We start from the raw sequence: 23,529 nt of genomic DNA on the forward strand, positions 1-23,529 counted from the left end.
AGACAGGAGATAGTCCGTAGACAGTCTTCCTCTATCTATGCGTCAACATTAACAAATTTGTTAGCGTAGCATTTTAATTTTAAATTTGACCAGCATTTTTTGCAGCGAGTTGTGTGGTCACGATTGACTTCAAACTTGCAGATGTAAGAGTAGAGAGCTCTGAGGCTTATTTGCTAATTAAAATTGGCAAAAAATCTGTCGTAGGATTTCAAAGTTATTTCCAGCTTTCGTAAAAATGTGGTTTTAAATATATGCCGATATCTGAAACGTGTTATATCTACAAGAAAATAAATAACATTTTCTCTTAAAGTTCCATCATTCTTCATTAAGGATGCCAAAAATCATAGAAATCGGTTAAATTTTTCCTGCTGAAAAACGCGATTCAAAAACATTTTAAACCAACACGCATACGAATAGGTTCGGGCCACATTAAAAAGAATTACAGGAAAATTACTGGGTGCTTCCAGGAACAGCAAATTCGACAGCGTAATGAAAGGTTGATCAATTAAAATTGATGGTAAATTTAAAGCTCATTAGAGCATGACAAAGATGACATTTTTCTTTCTAATTTTTTTTGAATAGTCGTACACGTCAGGATTTTGTCAGAAGGTATCAACGAATTATCCCTGGACACCAACTACCGCGTCAGATTTATTCACATGTTTAAAATGAAAAGTTCGTTACCAACATTTCGAAGCGTTTGGATACTCAGTAATCTGTGTAGCTGCCCCCTGCTTCTTCCTGGTAAACAGTATCTTTTAATGGGAAAGATGACCAGGATGGTGGGCTCCACAAAGGTCATAGCTGAAGTCAGTCGAGAAAGCTACGTCGAAGAATGGAATGGATCGTTGTTACGAAGGATGCAGGATTTACGAAAACGGTGCCAACTGATGAAGACGACGCAGACGACAACGCTTGTTCGAGCGGAGCCCAAAACTATTGCGGGTATAGCTTTAAACTAAAATTTACTTTAATCATCTCAAAACCTAGGGAATCTTAGGGTTAATGGAGTTGGACTTAACGGATTTTTTCGTAGAGATATACAAGCCCGAAACTTGAAATTTCTGTGGTATGGAAGTTTTCAAAATGTGGTCCAAATTATCATAAAACTTGTTCTCTTAAATTAATATTGACCGTTTACTAGACTATTATATCCCCACACCTCGAGCTATCACAATTTGGTAAACAGGTCTTAAACCTACTCTTATTTTTTTTTAATAAGGTTCTTCCAATTCCCTGAAATCCGGGGAGATACCTTTTCGTGTGTCTAATAACTTTTGATATATGATGTGTTGCGAAGAATGAGATTCTGTGACAGTTTAAGTTTAGTCAAAGATTATCAGTAAAATGTCACATCAACTTTATGTACATGTTGAACGAGTATGACATAACAATTGATTTAAGACAATTCTCATTCGGAACGTGATACAGGTCCACGAGAAGAAACGTTTCTAATTACAACTCAAGGGATCACTGAAATCGGGCGCGAATCACCTACAACGCTATCAACACCCAACAGACCAGGTGAGGAGAAGTTGAAGTTGAATTTGTCAGATAATAACTTAGAAAGATAGTCTGCGTTGTTTAAAACCACCGTACAATTGTTAATTTTCCTGACTTTATTTCTCTTGATGAGACGACATTTTCCAGGTGCGAGTCTTTAAAGAACTAAATAATTCTGCAGGTAGCGATTACTGACTTGTTTCTTTTAGCTTACTACTCATTTTTTTTTTCATTAAAAAAAAAGAACCGGTTTTCTTTCTTTTCGATGCATTTATTGCTGACACTTATAGTGTTGTTCTCTTTTGATTAGAAAAATGCCGCACATGTAGAATATCAAAGAAACGGAACAAGAGCTACTGTGAAAGTGACTTTGGTAAATATTTCCTTCATCTTTTTACCAAGTTCCTTTGACTAGAGATAATGGTGTAAATGCTTCCTTGCTGTTACTAAAAAAAATTACTCGCCTGATGAGAAGAGATATTGTCCTAAAAGAGACTGTACTCAGGCGGTGGTTTTACAATGCAGTGGACAGAAAGAACGAACAGTGTCGACTTTTATATCGGGCTGTGTTGTCTAAAGAGAGCATTACTTGTACAAATTTAAAATTCTTTCAGGAGGAACCAGCGGGTTCTTAAAAAGACAAGACTAGTGCTCATATATATATATATATATATATATATATATATATACACCCGTTTTCAAAAAGGTTTTCATATAGAGAGATATATAGATAGATATATACTTTTGTTTTCTTGCACGTGCGCCCGTGTGCATTTACACTTGTTATTATCTAACTTGTGAAAAAACTTGGTTCAACAATAATTTTTTTTTTTCGTCAGGTTCTTTGTTGCAATTTGTCAATTAAAAAAAATAATGCACGAATATTGTCTGCAATTCTCTTGATTTGCATTCCTGTTGAAAATTAAAGAATGAGGAATTCGGTCACTTGCAGGTCATATCATTGTTGTCGTTACAGGATAAGGGGAAAAACGCAGATGAAATGAAAAAAAGAAGTGTTTTCGAAACCGCTGAGAAGGAAGATGTGACGGTGGATATCCATATTGGATATGTGGGAAGGAGCAACAATATTATAGCAGTTGATTAAAACGGACCAAGACGTTGACTAGGTTCATAGAAGTAGATGTTATCATAACCATGATGAGCGGGTCATACATATTAATATCTCACCTTTTTTCGTGTAAAATCGCGGCCTGTAAGGCAACGTCTCATTGAAGACAGAATAAACTCTCGGCCACAAATGCTTTTAAGTTAGTTTACAGTTTCTCTTAAGCACGCCCCTTAATACACTCCTTTAATACACTCCATCAATAAAAATGCTTCGTCACTTGCTACAGATGCCATGGCATTTGGCCTACCAATTTGGTGACGCCGTATAACTCGCGGATCGGCTGCTTCGCGGGATGTTTTCCTCATTCCCAAAATCAGCTATATAATTCGCCATTGCAAGTTTGTATCGCAGGGGGGCATGTATTTTTCTAAAAAAAAAAAAAAAAATCAAAACGACGTTTCAAATTGGAACAAAAACCCCGACGACGAAAAAATTTATCGTTGAACCGAGTTTTTCACAAGTTGGACAATAACAAGTGAAAATACACACGGGCGCACGTGCAAGAGAACAAAAGTATATATCTATCTATATATCTCTCTGTATGAAAACCTTTTTGAAAACGGGTGTATATATATATATATATATATATATATGAGCACTAGTCTTGTCTTTTACTCTTATTACATTTCGGTGTCTTCTTAATTGACAAATCTCTCTGATTATCGTTACGTTGCATACCACAGTTTGTTTTCTTAGTAACCAGAATTGGTGCAAGCTAATGCTTACGTTAATGTTATTCTTCTGTGATTGGCTACAACAGTCCTCTTTTCTTTTGACCTTGGATGTTAAATTTTACTTTAAAGCTTTTTATAGTCACTTAAAAGAAAAAAAAGGAAAATAAAAAAATCACAAGGTACATGTATTTGCTTATATCCAGACTTTTCACATTAGGCCATGATAAATATGCTGTACATAGCTTTGAGCGCTGATCGGATTATTATCGTTCAAGAAAAATTCACCTTTATAGCGTTAGGCAATAAAGTTTTTTTTTTTATTTTCACCAGTAATTCGAGCACGGATATTACAATCCACGTTTGATAACAGAACCCAAGAGAGGAGGTACCTAGTACGGGTTATCACTGTCTTTAGGAGCCTTGTGGATCTCAAGACAAGACAAGAAATTTTTGTTCAAGATGATTATTGTCAATGCCCGAGATTATTTTTACGAAAGCAATATGTTATCATGGGGACGGCGGAGCAAATCTCAGTCTCTGAACTTCGCTTGTTTATTCCGCAAAGACCATTTGTGAGGATCTGGCAAAAAAACATGAAGGCTCGCTTAAAGTCTATTGCTGACATCTGCGATGATTGAATGAAGAACGCAATATATCTGTAGGCAGAATACAGCCAGGCGCATGTTACCTATATTTAGGTTAAGAAAATAGGCAACGCAAGGTGTTAATTACAAACAAAGCGCGTAATCGGTACCGCCGGTTTACATGAGCGACGCAAACGCAAGCAAAAGAGACACCGTTATGACGGCATCATAATGGGATTTTATGGCAAGGCATTGTTTAGATAATGGTTTGCAGGCTAAGGCGGCAGGCTCCGTCTTATTTCCAGCCAATCAGAATTTTGGGCGTTCCGGACGATATCGTTCTTAAGGGCGTTTTTCCATGCGCTCGGCCCTTTTGACGCTCACCATCACGCTGTTCACATCGCCTGTTTGAACCAATTTTCAGCATTTTTAAAAAATGCCTTGATATAAAAAGGACATATGTTACAACTACTTCAAAGCAAGCGCAAGAAATAGAAAATTTTCCATTTTTTGTGTTACCGCTCACAAGTGTTAACCGATTCAAGGGTAGCCTTAGAACAATTCAACGGAAACAAAAGGTGACTGAAAAATTCGTCCACCATGTTGCGATTTGGGATACTGACACGCATGAGGGCTTTCTTTGGACGTGTGAACATTTCTCGTAGTTTTCTCTGTACTTCTGCCAGCGATTGAGTTGCTCATGTGAGCCACTCCAAATACTTCGTCAACACTAATGCAATCGAAAGCGTTTAACTTTATAGTCCGTTCCCAAACTGTTCGCGTGATACTCTCTTATACCCTCCGTTTGTAGGTATATGTCATATCTAATTAACTACGCCGTAAGCGTTTTTGGAAAGCTCCGTTTGCACCCGTCCACACTAGAACGACTAGCTTCCGTTTTGGAACTCTCCACTTTTGAAATAGTGTCCTTGAAAAACCCCCGTTTTTACCATTTTATTATGGACTTTTTGAAGGCCAAATCGTGTAAAAAGTACAGTTTTTAACACTAAAACGTATTTTTGATCATATGGTCTAAGCTTCCCCAAAACTAGATTGCTATAGTTTACTCCGCGTTTTTTATATGTCTTGAGTTTTGTTTTTTCAGTCTAACAAACCATTACGGCGACTTTTCGAAAGTTCATTTACTCTAGCTAAGGACACCAGACACCCTCCTTTACTGCTTTTGCATGGGCCTTAGGGTCAAACGTATGAGCTGGTGGAGGAACCACACCTTCCATGTGGTAGCGCACTCTTGCTAGCAATGACTTTAATTCTTCTGGAAGTTTCCTGTTGAGATTGTGGCGTTCTTCTGGGTCAGCAGTAATGTTGTACTGTGCGAGTTGCACATTGCTTCCATTGGTCTGTGAGTAAAACAAATAAGAATGCATATGCATTGATGATACTTGCCAAAAGGGATGACATTAATTTCGTCTCCGGTGTTTTGTTTTGTTTTATTTTATTTTTTTGAGAATGTGAGTTAACTGAAAGAAAAAGAGGTCTATTTAGCTTAAAAACTGGCATATTACACCTGTAAAAGCGTAGGTTTTCTTGAACAAACGTATTTATGTGGTAGAAATTGTTTACCCAAAGTTCGCTTTGACCTATATATAATAAATTTCTTTGTTCTGTCGTTTCTTCCTAGTCTGTTGTTGCTGCTCCAATAAGTACGATTCTTAGCCGGCTTTAGGTTTATATTTAACCCTTCCAACCCTAAGATCAAAATTAAAATTTTCATTTGTCGCGCCTATTCATGCTCTGTAGAAGTAGTGGGAAGGAGTTGATAAAATATCAAGCAAATTCATCTTGTGTGATCATGTCCTTAATTCTCCTGACCACCCTTTTGTACAAAACATTGATAGTGCAAGGAGAAATTTGATGCTGAAAAGGGGAACTCAGGACAAACTGTTCGCCGATTGGGCACAATAATACAAGCACTTTTTGTGCCCAATCAGGAGCCGGCATCCGCTTGAATTTTTAGAAATAGCTCGGTGAGAGTCGGTACCCAGGGGCTCTTTTGCCCGTACTTGAAAACTTTCGTCCCGCCTTTTCACCCGACCCGACTGACTGCCCCCGGGTCTCCTAGGATGGGAGGGATTAGGCTGTCTGAGACTACATTTGGGGCGTTTTGAAGAAGATACATGTATGACAAGGCAGCCAAAAGCGAAACGAGGATATTTCCCACAATGTTTGAACTTAACGACTTTATTCAGATCAATGTCTGTTAGATGGTACGTACAAATAGTATTTCTCTACTTAAATGAAACTAGAGAAATCTGACTTTAACAAGAGCACGCTGAAGGGGCACTCCCGCCAAGGTGTCCGCTTCCCAATGCCCAGAAATCGAAAACTTTTAGATTTACCCTCGAGATTTTTAAATGAAGAAATTGAGGCGGTTTACGAACAGAGGTGTCTATGGTTGACAAAATCCTGCGGCGGCCTCTCTTCTTGCTCTCTTCTGCCCATTTTCTAGCGAACTATGTTCCAAACTGTCCAACTGTCACAAAATTGAGAACGATTTTGCAATTACACTGTAGGCTCAGTATCGCTAATTTACTATTTTTTAAATCTTTGTTCAACAAAAAGGTGGACCTGCGGAGTCTTTGGGGGTTGCACCACCCCTCCCCCCTCCTCCCTACAGGAAAAGTGCGCCCAGTGCGTGTTTTGGAGAAAGTGAAAATATGTCCACGCAGTATTGTACTTCTGCTTCTGTTGGTTGACGTTTTGTTCTCTTAAAGCGTGTTTATTCAGAAAAGCAGAAGAAAAACAGTCAAAAGAGCAGGCGTTAATAATTCATGTTGTGGTGATGTAAGGGTTATTTATCTGGAACGAGGGTGTATGTGATATATATATTTACCTGGTATCGCCCTCGAACATATTACATACCCCAGACAGTAAATAATAAACTATTTAATCGACCAATTCCGATATATTAAAATTCATACTGGTCTGCGAAGCTTGGGGGGGAATAAAACAAAAGAAAAGTATTGTTCATTGCTGAGCCTCAATTTTATTCCTCCAAGCCTCGCAGCCAAGTATGAATTTTAATATATCAAGAATGGTCTATTTTCTAAAGATGATTATTCCCAAGAGCCTCGAATTGTTGAGGCTGAATTCTAAAATATGGAAATTGGTCAATTCATGCGGAGTAGTCAAACAGTAGTTTTATCAGAAAGGAAGAAAAGTATTCTTAACGTTAAGGCAGAGCAGTTTTGGAGGCCCTTTTGGACCATCAATCTCGACAGATTTTTATATTAGACGTCCGACGAGTCACAGTTAAACGTTCGAGTTGGAGTTGTTGTGTCATATTTGTTTGAAAATAACGCGAACGCGGCTGGTGACACAGGTTTCTCTTCTGAAAGACATTGTGCTATGACAAATGCAGACGAAGCAAATGAAGTCCAAACAATGTGGCAAGTTTATTAAATCGTTGTTCAAAATCTGACTTGTGTTGTTTCACTGGGAAGGTTACACGTCTTTTTTTTTTTTTGAGAAGGGAAATATGAGTAGAGGAATATATATTGCATTGTTTTGTGATTGTTATCAGCTATTGTTTGAGCCCCACACTCCCCTGTTACAATCAAAGCCATCACCAACTTTCATGAACTTTTCAGACAGTGAATAATGATCAGGGGTTATGTAATATATTCCACTAAAAAGAACAAAGGTAACCAAGCAAAGTGAAAAATAAGCAAAATAAAGTGTGAAACTGAAGAACTTAGGTACACAATTCAAGCTCCTTCTTGCCCTCATGCCGCAGCCGACCTAAAGAAATTGCTCAAGGAAAGTGTTACTACATCCGTTTATCTGTCCGCAAGCCCCCGCAACGCAAACTTTTTTCAGAAATTCAGGTTGGAAGAATTGTTTGTGACTTGATTTATGCTTGGCAAGAGTGACGTCTCCTTTAATTCCTGTAATTAATCTTACTCGTAACAAAACTGCGTAAGTTTGTTTTTTTTGTTTGTTCGTTTTAGGGTGGAAATATCTTTTATGACTTCTATTGAGTTTGTGACGAATTTTTAACTTTTTTCAGTGATTTGCAAATTGGGATGCCTATTTTATATACAAATTTTATGTTCATTTAAGTGTCTTATATATGTCAAGGATGACTCCTTCTGAAGCAAGTTTGTCGATATTCGGTGTTTTGATTTTTGAGTCATGAAATCCAACATTGCTCCAACCGAGATCATCGGCTACCACAAGCAAAATATGTGGAGGGTTTTTAGTTCGCTTCGCAACGACGAGAGGCAGCTCTCAAATTTTTCACATCGAACAACGTGGAAACGGATGTACACAACCAAGAGAGAATGAGCTCCTTCTCTCTTGACACAACCTCCCCTCCTCATTTCCTTTCTGTTCACATGTTAGTTTTCGCGTTTAAACCCCTTTCCAACTCCATCTGGGGTGGGTACACAGAAAACCACAAAGGACGTCAACCACTTTAAACCCTCGGTCCTATTTATTCCTTTATTCATTCATTTATTTGCTTAACCTGTTATCATTTATTAGATATTTATTTGTTTTTACAGTTGCAACTCAAAGCCTAGAAAGAGAGGAACTTAAACTAGCACAACAAATTCGAAATCCACTTAATCTAAAACGATTTAAAAGATTTTTTACAGCTTAAAATTAAGGTTTCCTCTGACTGGCGTATCTCTAATCAAAATACTGCCCTCAGGAGAAATTTCAGTCTTCCCAAGGAGTCCAGATACCTTCTTCCAAAGCTTTTTCAGTTGCTCTAGGATCATCAGGTTTGTTAAGTGGAGGTACAGATTCCTTCATGTAGTATTGCGCTCTGTTTTTCATTTTCTTCACCACTCCTGGAAGCTTTTCACTAAGGTCAATATGCTCTGTTGGGTCAGCGGTAATGTTGTACAAAGCCACCGTTAAAGTACTTGGAGTGACACTTGGAGTACTCTATAGTAAATACAAAAAATGGGCTAGCTAGGATATGCTCTACATAGATCATGCTTAGAAGAACTCTAATTCTCTTTCGTAAGTTATGAAAGGCGGCAAAAACATTTAACGATTCTATAAACTTACTGACATATCAGATTCTTTTGAAAAAAAGTCAGAGCCTTTGGCATCTAAATCCGATCTAGGAGCAACAGTAGGCCCTTAGAAAGAGAGAAACGGCCCAACGATTTATTTTATTTTAGACTCAAACTCGATTTCGGATTTCGGAGGTGGCATCTTGGACCGGAGAAGTTTCTATCCTATGGCACTTGAACGATTTATCGATGAAAAAAGACACTTAAATGTGCTTACTAGTTTAAAGTTGATAGGATCAATATACCTTATAGCTTTTCGTGCCGCCACAAAAAGCTACCCGGTATAGTGTGAACATAAACTGAGAGTATGATATAGATTTAACTGGTATTAATTTTTACCTAATCAGTGAATAGCAATTTTCGCGCGTTTTGATTGGCTCTCGTGACTCGAAATATCCTTAGCTATTCACTGTTTCGACCGGAGCCAAGAGGGCGTCTCGTTTCGAGACATTTTCGAAAGAGGAAGTTTGAGCGACAAATGAAGTAGTCGAACAAAGAAATACCAGGAAAGAGACGAACTTTGGCTTGTCATTGTTTACTTGTAGTTATAAAATTATTTTCATGCTGAATCTGCAACAAAATCGTAAAAATGCACTTGACAAAATTCGCGAAATGTTTGTAAATTGTAAACAAAGTTCCTATTAAGTGACGATTTTAATTTACAAAAAGTTACTTTTTTCATTTTTATCCAACTGATTTGGTAAATACTAAAACAACTATCCCCTTCAGGGTCGACGAACAGCGCTACCTCGACGCTTCGCGCCTCGGCATATTTCCACCACCACTATCCAACTCCCCTTCGGGGGATAGTTGCATATTATTTACCCATACCTTTATTCCTCCTTGTGACCAATCAATGTAATGTTTGTGGTCTGGGTTTCCTTCAAGCTCAGGAGGCTTATACCAAGACGAATTAGGCACAGTCATAAGAAGCTTCATTTCACCTGATCGCAAAGCAATGCCTTCGTAATAAGTGATGGCCGATAATTCATCGCTCTCTTGTTTATGTTTTAAATCAATATTGAGTAGTATCTCCTTCCTAGGTGATGATTTTCCTTTAGAAATGGTGTTCCACACATTCACACCATCCAGAGGTGCCTGCGCATGATCAATAGTACCACCTGGAGTAGAGCGAGAAATTCATAGGTCATAATTGGGCACAGTTTTACGCCTTAAAAATTATCGCAAAATACGAAAATAATGGGTTGCATTTGGCGTTTCAGAATCGGGTGAGCCTCTGTTTAGTGAGACTTGTGTCCTCATTTTTTCAATGTGCAAAAATTTCTCCATTTATAAACTCGACGCATAATTCGTTTGAGACGTATTAGTCATCTCGTCTAAGATAAGTGCATACAACCACAAATTTATCTAAAGAATAAATTGCTCGTAATTCATAATACACTGCACGAAAAATTTGGTTTAAACCAAATGTACGCAGTGCAAATTTGGTGCAAAAAAGTGCAACCTAAGGTTAAATAAAGGGCAAAGATGTAAACTGGCATGCAAATGCGGTATTTACCATCTTTGCTTTTGATTTCCCTCTAGTTTGCACTTTTTCGCACTATATTTGCACCGAGTAAATTTGTGAAAATCCACTTTTTCGTGCAGTGATAATTAAAGAAGTACTAGGAAGAATGGCAATTAGGCCATCATTAATCAAACCTCCGCTTTAACCTTGTTAAAAGTATCGAAACGTCATGAGAAATAACCCATAAAATACCAGAACAGCTATGTTTACCTGCAATATTGACCAATGTTGGAAACCAGTCTGTAACATGCATGAGGCCTTCACATTTCACTCCTTTCCTACCAAGCATGTTTCCATGGACAAAGCTTACCCCTCTCACCCCTCCTTCCCATAAGGTAAACTTTTCCCCTCGAAGCGGCCAGTTGAATCCGCCGTGATCATGCCATCCTCCATTGTCAGTAGTGAAAACCATGAGGGTGTCCTCCCACAAGCTGAAATATCAAAATAGAGCCTTATTCACTCCACTTATTATTCTTTTATATTTATGTTCATCATCATTAAAATCATATTCGGCCCTTTTGTTTGGGAGGCTGTGAACCATCTTATTCCACACATTTTCGGTCCGACATCGCGTTCGCAAGATCATCCCTTTCAATTTCGGAGTTTCTCTAGATCATACCTGCATGGAATGTCATTTTCTTTGGATGAAGAGGGCCAACTTGGTGTCCGTAAAAGAAGGGATTAAAAGATCTCACCCTTTGCTCGTTTATGTTAATTGGCCCCAAGCCTCGTCACAGAGAGCAAAATACAAAAGAGATACTGCAAAACGGGGCTTGGAGGTCAATTAACATGAAAATAGCTGATTTATAGCTAATTAGAATGTACTCTGGGTACCAGGGGTTTTTTCTTGCGTACGGCGATTGAGTGCGGTGAAGATGCTTTAAGATCGGCCGAAGGTCGACACGTCTTTCGAGCGGCGCGGGTCACCATGAAGACTTGGCTAAAACCGGAAACCGCGAATGAAAAATCTCTGGCGGATGGAAGAAGTATTGCAAATTCCTAAGGGTATCGCCGGGTTACATACCCTGCATCCTTCATTGCCTGAGTAATGTTGCCGATGGCTTCATCCATAATATCCACCATACCTGCAAACATCCTACGTTTTTCATCCTTAATAAAGCTGTACTTGTCAGAATAACGTTTTGGAGCTTGGAGTGGAGCGTGAACATTTTGGAATGCCATGTACAAAAACAAAGGAGTGGAGGAGTTATGTGCTTTGATCACCTTATTCGCTCTCTGAGGTAAAAAAAGAGTATAATTGCAATATATCATTCAGAGGGAAAAGTCAGAGAAACTGTAACTGTAAATTGAGGGTACGAAATAGGTTAAAAGTCTTTCATTGCCCCAGGTTGTTGCTACTCCTATCTCTTCCTTCTAAGACTGTCTCCTAATAGTCATCATGGCAATTCGCCGACTGAGCCTTATTTAAAATTTTGTCTTTCCCACTTGCTATTGCTCTTCTTGACATAATCCTCCTATGAATTCTTCCGTCTGTCCGTTCTTAAGTAGCAAGGATCCAATTTAAGGACATGCGGTTGCCTTGATCGATACAGAGAAAGCAATTATCCGAGTTAACTGGAAGATCATTATTACCTTGGAGAAGGCAAATGTAGCGAATGTGCCGTTGAGGTCACGAACAGCTTCCTTGTTGTCTCTTAAGTCCAATATATTGTCAATTTCATGAGAGTAGTGGTCTCCCCACCCATTATAAAAACCATAGAATGTATCAAAACCACGATATGTCGGGGTGTATTCCCACTTGTGGTAGCCCAGGTGCCATTTACCGATCATATGTGTGGCATAACCTGTGGAAGGAGAAATCACGGTCAGCAAGGAAACCCGAATTTGAATTCCCTTGGCAACTTTCCAGTTACAAAAAAATTGTCATTTCTGAATAGTAAAAGGACCTAGCTAAATTAAGGCTTTTTCGAAAATGTCAGCCCTATTAGTTAAATGCTGAATACTTTTCCTCGCGCTCGTTATTAGTTTTTACGACCCAGAGATTCTGTCTTTTCTTAAGGCTGATAAAACCCTAATAATTATTACGCACAAGGAGCTAAATATTTTAGACTGGGGTTACTAAGCTTAACAAGCTCTGGGTTACTGAAGTTGAGTCTTATTTAGAAAGTTGCCTTTTCTGCAAAATCCTTTTACTAAAAAAGAGGAATGTGAACAGTGACGTCAGCAAAGATTGCCCTTGTTGACAAACCTGATTTCTTGAGCTTCTCGGGTAACGTTGCGAAGTTCAGAGGCAAGCCATATGGGCTCTGTGGAAAGAGGACCCAGTGCTGTAGACCTTTAAAAGAAGATGATATAAATTTAAGTTGTTTTGGGCTGTCAGTGAAATGCAAATCCTTTTCTTGGATAGTCAGACTATAATCAGTTGGTACCGCTATATATATGGCGCGACCACCTCTAGTAAGCGACGACCTTCAATAAGCGACCACTTGTCCAGAACACCCAAACGTTCCCAGTCAAAGCCCTATACAGTCAAAGCCGCTTACTACGGACCCTGAAGAGGCCATACAAAGTGTCCGTATTAAGCGGGTCAAGTTATCAAAGTCAAAAAGGCACCTCTTATTAGTACAAAATACTAAGAGAAAAAAAACATTAGCTTCAAAAAGCGGTTATTCCTCAGACTAAATCAGTCGAAGGAAACACTCAAAAGCCGCTGATCTATATATTTCGCAATCAAAACCGTTCTCTGCTTAACTTGGAGGAAGCCAAAATAGTCTAAAATTGAAATCTGCAAATCGTTCTATCCGGTGAACTTTAGTGCTGGGAACATGGAAATGGTGTCATATGCTGATTTTTTTACGTTCAGAAAGAAAAGACCTGTTACAGTACAAAGCAGAAAATGAAACGTCCACACTACCGAACCTATTGAAATTGCATGCAGATAATCCAGATACAATCTCTTTAAAAAAAAAAGAAAACAAACTAAATGTAGACCCATATGCAGTCTAACTCTCAAGTTCCTGCGAGATCAATCAAAGGCTCGCTCTCTGAATAATCGACTGCTTAACTGTAAAAAATCATTGAACTTAGTTCTCTTCAAGTTGTGTATGTGATGTGACTATGATAAACGCCGTTTAATGAGACCGTAATTTAAACAGATACTAGAATATTAAAAGTTAATTTTAATTAAATTCTTCGTTTTTGCAACATGTCATACAGAAATTCGAAGCACTGAAGAACAGGACTATCACCACAAACACTTTTACAGTTCATTTGGACATGATTTTGAAGTTTTGGCTGCGATCAAAAGAAAAGATTTGGACTGGACAGAGCGAAACACTTAAGGGACACTTAACGCCTCATGTAGCTTAAAAAGATGCTTGTCTGGACTTGCCTGCCAAATTGTGTTATTACGAGTGATCACAATCGTCATGTACCACCGTTTAACAAGAGACTTAATTTCTTATGTTCCTACCGATTAAATTTCAGTATAGAAAGTATTACGTAACAGTACACGAGTAACAGTTTGAGAATTTACCAGTGTGGATTGGATGCATTCCTGTGAGCAGAGCACTTCTCGTAGGGGTACAAATCGGCATAACATAGTAGTTGTCAAGAATTACTCCTTCTGAAGCGAGTTTGTCAATGTTGGGCGTTTGGATTTTCGAACCGTGAAATCCAACGTCACTCCAGCCGAGGTCATCTGCTACTACAAGCAAAATGTGAGGAGGCTTTTTGGCTCCGTGTGCAAATATGACAAACAGTTGCAACCCAACTAGACAGTAGAGCCCACTCAAATTAAGTTTGCAAATCTCCATTTAGGTGGTAAAAGAAACAATTTCTTTATACTAGGACCTTACTGCTTCAAAGATAAACTGCAACTAAGGTTACGGGCGGACTTAAGATTATTTTATGAGGATGTTATGTCACGTTCGAGTACGTGACGTTGTCTTATGAGTAACACGTGGTCTTATGTGGTCTACTTGAATGATAAAAACCGGCTATAAGTGTTAAAAAGGGACGGGCCATTGGAAATAACTGGAGTTGGGGTGAGAATTCCCGAAAAAAAATTCCCGTAAGGAAAAAAAATTCCTGTGAGCGGTGATACGCAAAAAAAGAAAATTCTTGAGAAAAGTCATGTCATAACGTTGCTTTCTTTTTTTAAAATGCATCCTAGAGAGTTAGGCTTAATAATAGATATTGCGAAAAGTCTCTAGCCGTAATTCTTACATAAACGCGAGGAATTCTCTCTAAAACATAGTCGTATGAGTATTACCAAAAAATTTGTCTAATGTTGTGAAGTAGTTTAGTGATTGTTTTGAAAAACATTATCATGAGGATTTTTGCTGATAGTTTGTTTTTTTCCCGAGCTTTCGCTCGTGCTTAGGGTTTCGTTATGTTTAGGTTTGTAGGTCAAGGTTAACCAGTATTTGTATCGACAGGTTTTTTAAATTTTATCACCTTAAGGAGTTATTTAAAGTGTCAGTCCTTGATGTGGGCATGTTTAGGGATTTAAGCTGACCTTGATTGTTACCTACATCAGAGTTCCTGTTTTGGTTTAAGGTAGAGCCCCTCTGCGGCCGTGGGTTTAGTTGGTTTTCTTGCACTTCAATAACATTATTAGCCTTATATTAGGTTTTTTTGTACCATTTTGGTGATCAACAGGAAATTCATCATACACTGTAGTCAGTGAGAAGGTGCGTTTGAAATTCTTATTGTCAGCAAGCCCGAAGTTACCTACATTTGCCATTTGGCACAGTGAGTTATATGCAGCTCGGGATGTGTAGTTATAATATGTTGTATAGTTGTGTTCAGTTATGGTAATTAGTAATTGATGCTGTAAAAGAAAACGCTTTACGCCACTTGTACATCTCTCATAGTGCACCTTATTTCCCCCCCCCGCCCCCCCCCCCCCCCAAAAAAAAAAATTTCCACAAGCATTGTTTTCAGTTTCTCTTGGAACGGCTGTAATACACAGGAGAAATAAAAAACAAAGGTTATGCAATTTTTTTTTGCGGGGGGGGGGGGTGGGGTGGAGGAGGCGAATAAGGTGCATTATGGGAGATGTGCAAGTGGTGTATGAAGAATAACGAACAAAAAAAAGGAACATCAGACTCCTAGTACCTCATGGCTAAACGGGCGAAATGTTCGAACACCCCACACTATTATGAAGTACACAAGGTACGCGTAATAGGTAGCTTAAGCAACGACGACGGCGGCGGCAACGAGAACGGCACAAAAGTAATAGGTTTAGATTGGCAAAACAACAACTTTGCACGTTTTTTTTGTACATTTCTTTGCCGTCGCTGCACGACTACAACACGAAAGTGCCAATATTCACGTTTTGTCGAGGACGTGAACGAAGACAACGACTTTCTTTCTCTTTTCCTGAACTTTGATACAGTGTTTTAGAATTCAACTACACAAAATTGCCAAAACTTAACGAATTGAACGAGTTGGAATAAGCGCGATAAAGTTTGAAGTAGCGCGAATTCATTTTTTGAGTGACGTTTTCGTAGACGTCGCCGTCGTTGTTGCTTAAGCTCCCTAATGTCTATCATGGACATACGCTGGATGGAAATAGGTTTTGAAAACTAAGAAGAGGAAGAAAGAAAAGCTTTGCATCTTTTATTGTTGACTGATCATGATATGAAATACATTGTGAGTTAAAATTTACCAGAAACTGAAACTAGCTTTCTACGTAACACAAGCAAATTTGTTGAACCTTCACACTGGTCACTGTTGTCATGAACACTTAGAAATAAAAATATATTGAGACGCTACCTCCTACATTTAACAAATCGAAAATTAAACAAAATCAATCAACCCTGTACGACATTCTTCTCGACGCTAAACAAAACCTATAACAAGCTAGACCATTTAATGAATTTTATTCATGACAGAGTTTCGGGTACAAGAAAGGTTTATTCTTGCCAAGGCGTCCAAATACCTTCCTCCAATGCTTTTACAATAGCTTTAGGATCAAACATTTTGGTGGGTGGAGGCACGACCCCCTTCATGTAATACTGCACTCTTTCTTTCATTTCCTTCACCACGTCTGGAAGTTTCTCGCTAAGGTCGTCGTGTTCCGTTGGGTCAGCGGTTATGTTGTAAAGGGCAACTTGCACAGTGTCTCCTGTGGTCTGTTGAGTAAATCGAACTTTTTCCATGAACTGACAAACTTAAATTAATGTTCGAGTCACCCGCGCCATCAGCCAAGGGGTAATATATATGTTTGAATTTCTTGTCCCGACTGTTAAAACACTGGATAACGCTACCCAACGGATAAATCACTTTACAACAGACAAGTACTACTACGGAAACCAATTGCGCTATCCAGTGGATAGAGATTTGTACTGTGGATAGAATTGTCCAACTTTTGGGGGCTTGTATATAACTAGGAGTAATCGGCTCCTGATATAACCGAGTTAATTTACTGATTAAATCTTTACGACGGCACATCTGATATTAGTGTCAGGTGAATTATTTTTATTTCTTTCCTTCTCTCTACGCTATAACTTCGACATACTTTGTAGTGGGTCGTTTTCCCTCCACGTCAAATAAATTCTTATTAATAAGTTTTATGTTTATGCACAAGGTTTTCCACAAGGGTAGTTCTTGTACCTGTGGTAATCACCCCTTGACTACTCCTTTCTTGTGTCAGTCAAAATTAACTTGTGAGGAGGATACGGCGGGTTCTAAGATGCCTGACTTACAGAAAAATATCGGTCTTTACTTCTCAATACCTTTTCTCCACCTTGAAACCAGCCAAGCCTGCCGTTTGTGTCAGGGGGTGTGTACTGCCTCATACTTGAATCTCCACCGAGCTCTGGGGGTTTATACCAAGAGGCATTAGGTACACTCAAAAGAAGTTTCATGTCGCCAACCCTCAGAGCTATCCCTTCGTAGATGTCAATCGACCCGCCTTCTTTAAAAGCATTTTCCGTTTGAGGCTCCACATCAATATTGATCAGTATTTCCTTTCTGGGTGAGGGATCGCCATTGGAAATGGTATTCCACACATTCATACCATCCAGCGGAGTTGGTGCAGCTTGATCAAGAGTACCACCTGTTGGAATAGAGAAGAAAAACGTTGAAAATTTACGATAATAATACAGCTTTAAACAAAAACACCAAACAAGCAGCAACGCATCACGCGAGCGCCGGTCAATCTTACGATCAATGCTACAATTGTTTGATATTTCTTCAGTGATTTATCTCTCTGTTCAACGTTTTGCTAATTTTTAAGCATGTGTTTACCTGCAATATTGACCAATGTTGGAAACCAGTCTGTAACATGAATGAGACCTTCACATTTCACTCCTCTTCTGCCAAGCATGTTTCCATGGACAAAGCTTACCCCTCTAACCCCTCCCTCCCATAACGTTGTCTTCTCCCCTCGAAGCGGCCAGTTGAATCCACCATGATTATGCCATCCTCCATTATCAGTAGTGAAAACCATGAGGGTATCCTCCCACAATCTAAGGAACAATAGTAACTCACGTTAAATTAGAAGGCGTAACTCAAACTGAATGACGGTAATGATATGGAAGCTGTTATACTCCAGTGATTGGCTTCTTTTATGGGGTATAAGTGATAAAGGAAGAATGACAACACAAGCCACTTTAATCCGTGTCACCTCCAGGGTCAGTTATAGAGGCATGTAATATACTCTGAAATGAGACTGCAGGCAATGTTAGGGCGTGACCATTCATGACCTCCTCTGAGTATATCTTTTGTTTTCCGGCTTTTTAAAGGAGCTGTGTCAGGAAATTTATTAAAATTCAAGCAGTGGGAACTGACACCAAATTGAGTAAAACACAAGAATAACCGCTCAAAACGTTAAAATTAAGATGGTATAGATAACACAGCAGGTACAAGAGGGATGGAAAATCTTTTAGAACTTTGAAATAAAGCTACAATTTTGAAAACTTGTTGGCCTAACAGTTTTGTTTTGTTTTGTTTTTTAAATAATGCTTAAGGGCGTCTTTCTTTGATATGAAGTCGTGGTTTTCTCATTCAAAAGTAATTTCTCAAGTTTCGTAGCGAATAAGCACTCCTACGCAGACGTTCCTAGGAACGCGTGACGAATCCTCCGGAGGCTACACACCAATTGGCATTATCAACAAAATGAACTAGACAGCCGTGAAACAGCCCCTTTAATTCTCACTTTTGCTATTTCATGGATAGATGGATTAAGATGGAATCTATTGGGAAACTGAGTAATTTTAATTTTCTGTGGACAAAAACCTTGTACCAGAATAACTTCATGCCAAGAATAGTGCATCCTTTTCTTACATTTTCGAGGGCTATAGATGTAATAAGTTATATGAAATGACTCTAAAAAAAGGTTCTTGAGGAAGCCCGTGAAAACAAACTTTAAAAGTCTCAAATTCAGTCACAAAATGAAATCTTACGCAGGATGATTTTACCTGTGTTTTCTTGATTCCTGTGAAATTTGAAATTTATTTTCTCCGGCTCCCACAGATAACTAATTATATCTATAGCCCTTGAAAAGTGTATTAAAAAGCGATATGACTTGAAATATTCTGGTAAAAGATTTTTGTCCACTGAAAAGTAAAATTACTCAATTTCCTGGTTGGTTCGATATGGGATATTAAATAGCTTTGTTTTATTTCCTTTATATTGGGAGACAACCTGCACGGCGGCATATATTACACTACATGCAAAGCAGTTATTGTACCCGGCTTCCTTCATGGCCTGTGTAATGTTGCCAACGGCTTCGTCCAAAATATCCACCATACCAGCGTAAGTCCTGCGATCTTCATTATCAATAAAGCTGTACTTGTCGGAATACCGTTTTGGGACTTGGAGTGGAATATGGACATTTTGGAATGCCATATACAAAAACAAGGGTGTGGAAGAATTATGTGACTCGATGACTTTCTTCGCTCGCTGTTGAAAGGAACATGAACATTTGTCAGAACGTGGAATGTTTCACATTTTAACAAACAAGTTAAGCAGACGCAAAACTGGTCAGTGTGTTTCTTATTCTGTTAAATAAATCAAATAAATTGATTCATTAAGTTAACATCTTATTAATACTCGATACACTCGCGTGACAACTGATAGTTGTCAAAGTAATGACTGACATTTCGTTTAATTATTACTCTTTCCACTCATTAGGTTTATTTATCTACGCTTATACGCTTATATTTTTATGCTTAGGTGTTTATTTGTTCCAACCTTTGAACAGGCATACTCTCTTGTGAGGTATAGGACGACGAGAACGCTAGAACTCGAGGGCAGACAGGATGAATAAAGGAGGCCCAGGGGGAAGAGGCTCCTGTCTCCATCACCACCCTCCCCCAGGAGCCAGTGTTCACTGACTATAAGGTCAATACAACCTCGACTACAAGTAAGCTTCAAACTTTACCTCTGCAAAAGCAAATGTACCAAATGTTCCATCCAGGTCCCTCACTGGCTCCTTGTTGTCTCGAAGGTCTAATATATCTAACACTGTATGAGAGTAATGGTCTTCCTGAGCATTGTAAAAACCATAGAATGTATCGAAACCACGATATGTTGGAGTGACCTCCCACTTGTTGTAGCCAAGGTGCCATTTACCAACCATGTGTGTGGTATAACCTTTAACGAAATTTTAGATGAACCTTAAGAGTACGTACAGTTGTGACAAAACCGACCGTCATCAATGCTTAGGTTGATATTGCAGACCGGGACTGAATAAATACAATGGCAATATTGCCAAACCCTCTGGCTAGCTTGAGCTTCCAGCGCCCGGCGATATAACGTTTGAGAGAGAAATGACCTCACGCATCAGCCTAGAGAGGGGGAGCGCTGCGTGACATCCAAAAAACGGCTGCGAGGGAGACTAGCATCAGCCAGAAGTGACTCCAGACGATAAATCATTTTTCAACGATATTATCAACTTTGAAGGCTTAAACGAAAACGGCCAGTAAATAAAAACGAATGCCAACTTCTTATGTGTGATTAGAACTGAAATAATGAGGCAACCTTGTCTTTAAAACAGTAAATTAATTAGAGTAACATTAAAGTTTGAGGTCTTTACGTCGATAACCAGTTACAGTACTTCAGAAATCGGAAATAAGGACTTAAGGCCTTTGAGCTCGCACCTGGGAATCGAGCGCGGAATCTCCGGCAAAGAAGGGCCTCTCACTAACCGACTGTACCGATCCTTGCTCTTAACAACATTTGTCTCGAGGTAGATAGATCAAGTTATAAACTGTTAACAGAGATGCATGTTAGCCTTTTATTGCTAATATATTTTCTTTTACGTACGGGAGCCAATGATTTGAAGAAATACCTGATTCTTTCAGCTTCTGGGGTAAAGTGGTGAAGTTAGTGGACAATCCATAAGGACTAAATGGAAGGAGAACTAAGTGCTGTAAACCTTCAGAAGAAAATTGATAAAAGATTTAATGATATTCATCAACACTTACTTCTTACTTAGGGCAAAATGTTGGCTTAGGGGAGGGGTAGGTGGGCAGTTTCCCAAAAATATATAATGATCCCGGCACGTTATGGTATAATTTTTTAAGAACGCATATAGAGTGGACCCAACACTCCACGAAAAAATTTGCTAGGGTTTTAATGTATCTCCTCGCCCTATTCTAGCAAAAAATATATATTTCATTTGCACCCACATCTTTGTTACTGGTAGAAAATGTGCAGTTTGTCTGACAATGGAAGCTATCAGCAACTCAGCTGAGATCTAAAGGATTAAGTGGTATAAACTCTAACTGTGAACTGGGATAAGACTATCCGATTTTGCACCCCCTTCCTCCCTCAATGCGTGAAAAAATTCTACTCTCCCCCAATAAGCTCGCATAGACTGAAAATTCTTTTGTCAGTTGCTCTCTCGAATTAAGAGAAACAAAAGCATCTAGCTCGTAAGGCTCCGCCACTGATTTTCTACGCTATCGTTGTAGAAAGTCCAAAACTGCGGCAAAGAGGGATATAAGGAATCTCGGCTTAAGGTCCTTAAGCGTGACCCGCACTAATGAAATATTTAGGGTCAAATCTTTAATGAGACGAAAGGCCACTCACCAGTGTGAATTGGGTACATTCCCGTTAAGAGTGCACTTCTCGTCGGCGTACAAATCGGCATAACATAGTAGTTGTCAAGAATTACTCCTTCTGAGGCAAGTTGGTCAATGTTCGGCGTTTGGATTTTTGAGCCGTGAAATCCAACGTCACTCCAACCGAGATCATCAGCTACCACGAGCAGAATGTGAGGAGGTTTAGTAGCTCGGTTTGCAACAGCCACTGATAAAGAGAAGGCGACTAAACTGCAAAGACGGTACATTTTGTAGAGCTCCATTTTGTCCACTCTGCATACTACCTGCAGTGCCTCCGGAGGTCAATAAAAAGTTTTGCAGTGTCAGCGTGACCTGAAGTATTTATAATGCCACCGAAAATCGATTGCGACACTCCGTCAAGTGTTCATGGCAGCCACCCCGGGGGACCCCCATATAAAATGACGGGGATGCTCGTCGAAAAATTGAAAGGTTAAACTGACCCTAAAGGAGATTTTTGTGCGAAGTGTCACGACATTTTCTGTAAATTACTTTATGCACAACATTAAGCGATACCTGAATGGGCAAATATAGTGACTTGCCATCCCAAACACCTTAAGTGAGACAAAAATCTGCAATTTACATCCCAAAGCGAGACGACAGGCATCCCCTTCACTTTCATATGGGAGTCCCCAACTGGTAGCAAGGGTAGAATGGGTTGCAATCTACCAGCTACGGGGCCTAGCTATTAACGCCACCAAATGTATGCAAATTTCAATCTCATGTGACTTTTAACAGTTTACAGTATTGTGAACAAAATCAGTGCAATTTAGTTAAATATAAACATCGAGTAACATAAACAGTGTGGTTGATCACATGCCTGCTCGGAATGTTTACGTAACGCCCGGGGTGGGGGGTACTCAACAAATGTTTATGCGGGGAGGCTCCGCCTCGAGGTTTCACGAAACAGCTGGGTAAACCTTTCGTATACCTTCTATTTCGATTCTATTGATAAAGGTATCCCTTTCACATGCCTTGTCAGTCACAAAAATAGAACGTTTTCTCGACTTTATAAAGCCGTAAAATTCATCTGTTGGCCCTTTAACAGACCCAAATGACAGATTTCCCCGTCCTTTTATATACTTGAACAAGTGAAACCCCTACTTTTTTATTTTTTACCTGAAGCCTGAAAAAGATACCCCTTTAGGGAGGAGCCTCCTCGTATAGGCCATCATAGGGAGTACCCCCCTCACCCGGGACCTGACGTATGGCCTGGTACAGCCCGCACGGGGAGTATTAGAGCTAAGAATTTTTTTTTTTTCAGGAAAGTTAATAACAATTCAGGATTTCCTTTTCGCTATATTTTATAAACCCAATCATTATGAGTACATTAAATAAACACATATCGTTCATTCCACTCTCTTGCAGACAACTGCATTAACAAGCGGCAAGCGGTTATACTGAACTAACAATAATGCTACATTAAAGCTATGTATTAATTATACTACCTACTTAAAATGATAATCATGACGGATTCTTAAATGACAAATATTTAATAGTAAAAAAGTTCTCTGATCTTTTAGTTCTCATGAACTTATTTAATGGTCGAGAAGAACCAGGTCTAAGGTTATAAGGATTAGTTCTTTGTACAGCGGTGGACATCAAGCACGATAACGATCGATAATGGGTGGTCACGGGTGTCTGTCATCTCAGCCACAAATTTATGAAATAGGAGCTCGCGTCTATTGGAAAGTGTAGCCTTTTCGTTGGCTAGCGACTGTGCCTGACTATACGAAGTGTTAGGATATATGATTTTAAGTCCCTTTTTTTGCACGGACCCCGCCCCGCTATTCTATCTGTCACACCTGCACGGCATATTCTAAAATCGGTCGAACACTACTCGTAAAGACTTTCAGCATGTCTTGCCTTGCACGCCAGCTCTCTTTAATAGTCTGAGAGCGTAAAGTTTCTTTGATGCCTTAGCGGTATTATAGTCAACAGGGCAGTTCCATTTCAAGTTCTCATTAATGATTACTCCAAGCAACTGTATGATGAAAATTCTTTCTACTATTTGGTTTCCTATCATA

General features: G+C 39.1%; 3 protein-coding genes across 3 annotated transcripts; 1 reads left to right on the forward strand and 2 right to left on the reverse strand.

Annotated features, from left to right (window-relative positions):
- Window positions 1-489: 489 nt before the first annotated feature.
- Window positions 490-5,562, forward strand: LOC140938092 (uncharacterized). The gene is made up of 5 exons (XM_073387627.1): window positions 490-496; window positions 583-945; window positions 1,405-1,524; window positions 1,814-1,876; window positions 3,637-5,562. The coding sequence occupies exons 1-5, from the start codon at window positions 490-492 to the stop codon at window positions 3,942-3,944; spliced, it is 861 nt and encodes a 286-aa protein (XP_073243728.1). The 3' UTR covers window positions 3,945-5,562.
- A 2,781-nt stretch (window positions 5,563-8,343) lies between these two features.
- On the reverse strand, window positions 8,344-14,242 carry LOC140938093 (arylsulfatase B-like). Its single transcript, XM_073387628.1, has 7 exons — window positions 13,963-14,242; window positions 12,676-12,762; window positions 12,060-12,271; window positions 11,491-11,702; window positions 10,677-10,897; window positions 9,770-10,059; window positions 8,344-8,804 (listed from the first exon to the last, which is right to left on the reverse strand). Exons 1-7 carry the CDS (start codon window positions 14,240-14,242, stop codon window positions 8,574-8,576), a joined length of 1,533 nt encoding a protein of 510 aa, XP_073243729.1. The 3' UTR covers window positions 8,344-8,573.
- Window positions 14,243-16,082: 1,840 nt separating this feature from the next.
- On the reverse strand, window positions 16,083-21,747 carry LOC140938094 (arylsulfatase B-like). Its single transcript, XM_073387629.1, has 7 exons — window positions 21,474-21,747; window positions 20,731-20,817; window positions 19,822-20,033; window positions 19,129-19,340; window positions 17,685-17,905; window positions 17,171-17,493; window positions 16,083-16,567 (listed from the first exon to the last, which is right to left on the reverse strand). Exons 1-7 carry the CDS (start codon window positions 21,745-21,747, stop codon window positions 16,349-16,351), a joined length of 1,548 nt encoding a protein of 515 aa, XP_073243730.1. The 3' UTR covers window positions 16,083-16,348.
- Between the last annotated feature and the right edge of the window lie 1,782 nt (window positions 21,748-23,529).

This window comes from Porites lutea, chromosome 5 (assembly GCF_958299795.1).
Source record: "Porites lutea chromosome 5, jaPorLute2.1, whole genome shotgun sequence".
NCBI lineage: Eukaryota > Metazoa > Cnidaria > Anthozoa > Scleractinia > Poritidae > Porites > Porites lutea.

Bases quoted from the DNA above. Each gene is read 5' to 3' on its own strand.
- LOC140938093 (XM_073387628.1), bottom strand. From the start codon at position 14,242: ATGGAGATTTGCAAACTTAATTTGAGTGGGCTCTACTGTCTAGTTGGG. The intron at 10,898-11,490 runs GTATGTAACCCG...TTGATATTTCAG, and splicing joins CAGGCAATGAAGGATGCAGG to CTTGTGGGAGGACACCCTCA. The intron at 10,060-10,676 runs GTAAACATAGCT...GCTCTACTCCAG, and splicing joins AACATTGGTCAATATTGCAG to GTGGTACTATTGATCATGCG.
- LOC140938092 (XM_073387627.1), top strand. The intron at 1,525-1,813 runs GTGAGGAGAAGT...TCTTTTGATTAG, and splicing joins ATCAACACCCAACAGACCAG to AAAAATGCCGCACATGTAGA. The intron at 1,877-3,636 runs GTAAATATTTCC...TATTTTCACCAG, and splicing joins CTACTGTGAAAGTGACTTTG to TAATTCGAGCACGGATATTA.
- LOC140938094 (XM_073387629.1), bottom strand. From the start codon at position 21,747: ATGGAGCTCTACAAAATGTACCGTCTTTGCAGTTTAGTCGCCTTCTCT. The intron at 20,034-20,730 runs GTATTTCTTCAA...ATTTCGTTAAAG, and splicing joins CCAGAAGCTGAAAGAATCAG to GTTATACCACACACATGGTT. The intron at 16,568-17,170 runs GTATTGAGAAGT...TTTACTCAACAG, and splicing joins GGTTTCAAGGTGGAGAAAAG to ACCACAGGAGACACTGTGCA.